Genomic DNA, 5480 nt, shown 5'->3' with positions numbered 1-5480 from the left:
TACACAACGCTACGTGTCCAGGACGTGATCCTGAGGCGCTGGGATTTGGCCAGATGGGACCAGAGATGCCCACTCCCTGGGTTCACACCACCTCTTTTTATTTTAATGAGCGCAAATACCTCTCCCCATGATGTTACAGGACCCACAGGTGGCTCTGTGGTCGCAGGGTGGCAGCCATCTGCACCCAGCAGGCGGCACGGGTGGTGGGCATAACTCCTTGCATCAGAACTACAGCTCCACAGACCAGCAGGAAATCTCTGTTCCCGGGGGCCCCTCTTGGTAATCCAGCTTGAGCTCTCTGGGATGGACAGACAGACGGGTGGTCAGCATGTCTCAGGTTGGGTGGGAAGAGAGGGAGACAGCTAGGGATAGGAATGTGGAAGGTGGAGGGTCTTGGGGTCCCTTGGAGTTCCCTCCAGCACAGGCTGACAAGGCCTGGCCACCCAAGGGCACCCAGCTGTGTGTGGTCTCCAGGGGCCAGGGCTCTGGGAATTCAGGGGGAGTTTCCTACTGCTCCCAACTCACTCTAGTGATCTCTGGGCTGGTATGTTTTCTGTGGGTCTGAGTTGACCACCCTTTGTGGGGCCACTGAAAGCTGGGTCAGACTTGTCTAACCTGACACCTGACTGTCTAGTTCCCAGGCAGGGACAGAGGAATGGGGGTCTCAGAGCCCGGCTCCCAGCCCCACCCCTGGCCGGGCTCAGTGGCCTGTTGTGCTGAGTCACCTGGTGGCAGAGTGGTCATGGCCCTGGACCTTCAGTGTTCGCTTGCTGTCATCTGCTGCTGCCAGGGGCTCCCAGAGCACGTCCTGGTAAAACTGGCCTGAGACACAAAGGGCGGGTCAGCGAGGAGTAAAGACGGAGGGAGGCTGGGGGACGTGCAGAGGTGATGGCACTGCCTGTTCACAGGCAGAGGCGGCTTCTGATGACGTCCCGAGCCACGTACCAAGGGTCCCACTGACGTGGCTGGAGAAGCGGTCAGTGTCCCGCAGAAGGAGCCGGAGCCCCTTCCCAGGGCCGTCCCAGGACAGCAGGCCGATGGTCACTCTGTCAGGGTTGCTGAGCAGCAGAAGCCCCGCCTTGTCCATGGTCATCTTGAGACTGTGGGGAAACCCGGGTTCTGAGCAGGAAGGGAGGCAAGGAGGTGCCCGCAGGGGGCCTGGGCAGCAGCGTGGCAGTGGGCAGGGGCTACCCTCCTGTCCTCAGGATCTCCTAGTGTGGCCTTTGGTGGGAGGTCCCTTCAATCTTCTGGGCTTCAGTTTCCTCAGTCAACGGGGACCAATGTTAACTTACTGATACCTGGTTATCCCAGCATTTTATATATGTGTGTGTGTATATATATATATATATATATATATATTTTTTTTTTTTTTTTTTTTTTTTTTTTTTTTTGCCGTGCCGCATGGCATGCGGGATCTTAGTTCCCTGATCAGGGATCAAACCCATGCCCCCTGCAGTGGCAGCGTGGAGTCTTAACCATTGGACCGCCAGGGAAGTCCCCTATCCCAGGATTATTTATAACATGAGATAATGGTTCCTCTCCCTCTGGTTTTCTTAGATTTGGTTTCTCATGCATTATATGACTTAGGGGTTCAAGGATACATTTCCTCTGTCCCTTTTGTTTTTATGGCTAGTGCCACTTTCTTTTTTATTTATTTATTTTTATTATTTTTATTTATTTAATTTATTTAATTTATTTTTTTATAGTGCCACTTTCTTCTGATGATCAGTGTTTAATCATGTGTTTTAAGGTCTAGAAGGGCAAGTCCTTCTCGAATGCCTTCCTTTTTTACTTAAAATAATCTTTGAAATTATTACCACTTTTGTTTTCTTAGGAATGTTAGATTCCTTTAAGCATGTTGAATAAGACCCTGCTGTGACTCTGAGGTTATTTTCAATGGAAACGCCCTACATTTACACCGTCTTGTTGACAGAGTTCAGTGTAAAAGCCGTGGTCTATTTTTCTTTATGTGCACCTTCTGTAGCTCATGAAAGTATGTGGACATTCGATCACCACGATTGACAGGAATCCTTTATTCCATCTTCTAGTATGTATGTCCAAGGCACAGAAATGCTATTGATCTTTGTGTGTCTACCAGATAGCAGGAAACTAAGATCTTTTATGAAATTGGGAGCTTTTCAGGTGAGCCCCTCAGATTTGCCAGGTATGCACTCATGTATCAAGTGGGAACCAGTCTCTTCAGAGGGGCTGGGTGAGAGGGAGCGGACAAGGCTCTCCATACTCAGCACAGGCTGGGGGCTCAGAGAACGCGGCTCGAAGAGGGCCAGGGTCCTTGGCCTCTCTCCCAGGCCCCTCGTGACACCCAGAGCAGGAGAGCTACCTCTGCAAGGCTCCACACAGGGGAAGCCCCACAAGAAGAGGTCGCCATCCTTCTCCACTACCCACCAGCTGCCCGGTGTTGATGTCAGAGGGACCTGTCTCTCCTCAATAGAGCTTCAAAGTTAAGGATGACAATTGTAACCTCCCCTGATGGACAGCGCTCTCCAACCTCTCGTTGTCAGGGTTACCTCACCACGTAGAGAGTACACCTTCCCGCATCCCGACCACATTCTCTCACTGGACCATCCCCTCAGCCCTCCGACTCAGGGCCGGATGATTATCCCTAGTTAGAAGTGAGAGGGGCTAAGCAGCCTGCCTAGGGTCACTCAGCAGAGCAGCTCCAAACCACACCGTCCCCTGCACAGGACAGTGACCTGGGTTAGGTGTGAGGGTAGCCAGGTCCCCTGGACAACCCCTTGGCACCCTCCAGAGCAGCAGGGGTATGTACAGAGCTCTGTGCCTCTCTGCCCCTCCTGTGGGTGCGGCCCACTGCAGAGGACTCATGCCCAGCCACTCCCTCCCCAGGCCTGCGGCGTCCCATCACCAGCTAACATGGGGTGAGGGGTCATCGCCGGTCCCCAGCCTGTGGCTTACCCTGGCATCACCGAGTACAGAGTTTTCTTCCACTTGTATGCAGAGCTTCTTCGGTTCCGAGTCACTACCACATGCTCAGGGGATGCACGAACCTGCAGCTCGGGTTTCTTGAAGGTCACCTCAATCCACGAGAAGTGGGCCTTCTCTGTCTCATAGTGGCCAGTCACCTCAATCCCTGAGAGGGCCGGGAGCAGAGAGGTCGAAGCTGTGGTCCCAGCTGGGCACTGGCCTGAACAGGTGGTCCCTCCAGCTACAACCCCCGGAGCCACTCTTCACCCACTCACATCCGGTCCCCTTCCCCAGCCTCCCCTCACACCACGGGCCTGCTTCCTACAGTCTTTCCACTCATCCCTTGGTTCCCTATGACTTTGGAGGGGCCCCCAAGTCTTGGGTGACAGCCATCTTCAGACGAGCCCTCTGAGGAGGGAGGTCTCGTGTGAAGTCAGTAAACGCGCGTGAAGCCCCTGCAGTGTGCCTGACCCTGAGGTGGGCACCACGGCCAAGAGTGGGAGGGAAAATCAGTGCTCCCTAGCCTCAGGGAGCAAACAGACTCTGGGCCTGGCGTGATGAAGTGGGAGACAGTGTGTGAGGGTCTGGGGGAAACGAGGGGGCCGTAGATGTTTGTTGACTGTGAGTGGCTCTGCAGGTGTGCATTTGAGCATCCCGAGTGCTGTGTGTCCCCACGTCTGACCTGACAGCTCAGCTCCACCCTTCTGGGGACTCGGGGGCAGGTCTGGCCAGCGCACCTACCTCCTCCCCCCATTTGTTTCCTCCATACCCCCTACAGCCCACCAGCCTCCTTCAGGGCTCTGTGCTTCTGCCTACCCCTTCCTCTACCTTGTGGACCCCCCATTTCTCTGCCAAGGCCCAGTCACCCCCATATGACCCTGTGTAGCCTCCCCTGACCCTAGGACAGCTCTCATCTCCTCCTCTGGGCTCGTCTCCACGGCGCTCTGGGCACGGACGACAGGCCCTTGTGCTGCTCTGTGCCCAGGTCTGTCTCCTCACCCCTGAAGTATGGCAGTGCCTGGGGGCAAGCCCACATCTGGTCACCCTGGGGTGCAGGCCACTCAGGCCTGCATATGTGGTGCCCAGTGAAAGGTCTGTGGGGAAGACGTATGAGCACAAGTGTCGGTGCTCAGGGGCGTGGCCACGTTACCACCTGGGACGAGGACTGCCCGTGAGTCTCTGCGGGCACGTTTCCCACCGTTTTTTCCGGGGTGGGAAGTTGGGGGTGCATGGTGCCCGGTCTCTCTGGGTATATGACTGGGTGTGCACCTCTCACCTTGGCCAGGGTCTGAGAGCAGGTTTGTCGGTCCCTGAGAGCGCTTGAGGTCCACACAGAGCCGGTCCACGCTCTGCCCAGGCAGTGGCAGGATGACGGAAGGAGCCTGGATGGGGGCTGGGACAGCAGGTGTGGTTCTGGGGGCAGGTAGAGCAGGCTGGGGGTGAGGATGGTGAGGGGGGCTGAGGGGAGCTGGCACTTACTGGGGCGTGGGGATGCCGTGGTTGTTTCTGAAAGAAGAAGAAGTCTGGGTTTAGGCAGCCCCTTCCTGGGGAGGGGTGGGTTGAGGAATGGAGTAGCAGTTGGGTGTGGCAGGGCTCCCTCTCCATCGAGAAACCCACGCGACAGGTTCGTAGAGCTCCCCGGGCTCTCCCCTCTCAGGGTCTCCCAGCTATAGGGCCAGAATCTGTTGCCGCCTGGAGGTACCTTTGATTCTTAAGTCCATGTCATGAGACACTTCATCAAGAAATGTGGTAGCTGATGGCCCTGACGCAGGCATTAGTGCAGGAACAGCCAGGAACAGAAAGGGAGAAGGCAGTCAGGATTCAAAGCAATCGGCAAGCCCTCCAGCCATCACTGCCACCTGCCACCCACCAAGCTCCAATCCCACAACCCCTGCCACACGTACACCCAATCTGGACAAGCCTTTGCAAAGAGATTTTTCAACCAGAAGAGCATGCTCTTAGGGAAAACGCTGAGGAGACGGGGTCCAGCCTGGCCCTGCGGCTGTGTCTGAGTCCAGATTTGGAGATCAGAAACAGCTCAAGGGACTACTCCTGGCTTTGGGAATGGAGGAAACCTTCCCTTTCTAGAACGTTCCATCCTGAGCCAGCCTCCAGAGTGTAAATGAATCCAGTTCAGTAAAAATAAAGGACACGTTATTTAAATGTCATACCTTACAGCAACTCTCCCTGGTCTGTGCCTAGCCCTGTGCTTGGTGCTTTATCTCATCCAACTCTATGGGCAGGTTCATCTTGAGGAAACTAGGCCCTCAGAGGGTCAGAAAGCGGCTTACGTGACATCACGTCTGGTAGCATCGGTCCCCAGGGCGTACGGTGGGGTGGATAAGGAAGATGAGAAGGATGACGAGGTCCAGGTGGTCCTAATCTCGTTGGAAGTTGTACAGCTTATTGAAAGCTCCAGCTTTGGAAAAGTTGACACATGAAGTCCTCTCTCAAGCAGTGCCATGGGTCCCCACAGCCAGGGCTCTGGGACCCACCCCAGAAGAGGGACGTGGAGAAGGCAAAAATGGCTCCCCTCC

At 55.3% G+C, this 5480-nt stretch overlaps 1 protein-coding gene across 1 annotated transcript in view; it reads right to left on the bottom strand.

Annotated features, from left to right (window-relative positions):
* Positions 1–81: 81 nt before the first annotated feature.
* The window catches only part of ITIH4 (inter-alpha-trypsin inhibitor heavy chain 4), a 14665-nt gene continuing 9266 nt past the window's right edge, over positions 82–5480 (bottom strand). The window contains exons 14-21 of the mRNA XM_081247345.1: positions 5235–5345; positions 4646–4705; positions 4423–4449; positions 4220–4336; positions 2935–3109; positions 946–1100; positions 726–822; positions 82–298 (exon numbers count right to left, since the gene is read on the bottom strand). Coding sequence (XP_081103471.1) covers positions 229–298; positions 726–822; positions 946–1100; positions 2935–3109; positions 4220–4336; positions 4423–4449; positions 4646–4705; positions 5235–5345 — 812 coding nt within the window. The 3' untranslated portion in view covers positions 82–228. The remainder of the gene's footprint in view (positions 299–725; positions 823–945; positions 1101–2934; positions 3110–4219; positions 4337–4422; positions 4450–4645; positions 4706–5234; positions 5346–5480) is intronic.

The sequence above is a fragment of the Mesoplodon bidens genome, assembly GCF_964165515.1.
Source record: "Mesoplodon bidens genome assembly, chromosome: 10".
Taxonomy (NCBI): domain Eukaryota; kingdom Metazoa; phylum Chordata; class Mammalia; order Artiodactyla; family Ziphiidae; genus Mesoplodon; species Mesoplodon bidens.
Note: the sequence above shows the minus strand (reverse complement) of the source record. Positions and strands in the feature narration are given on the sequence as shown.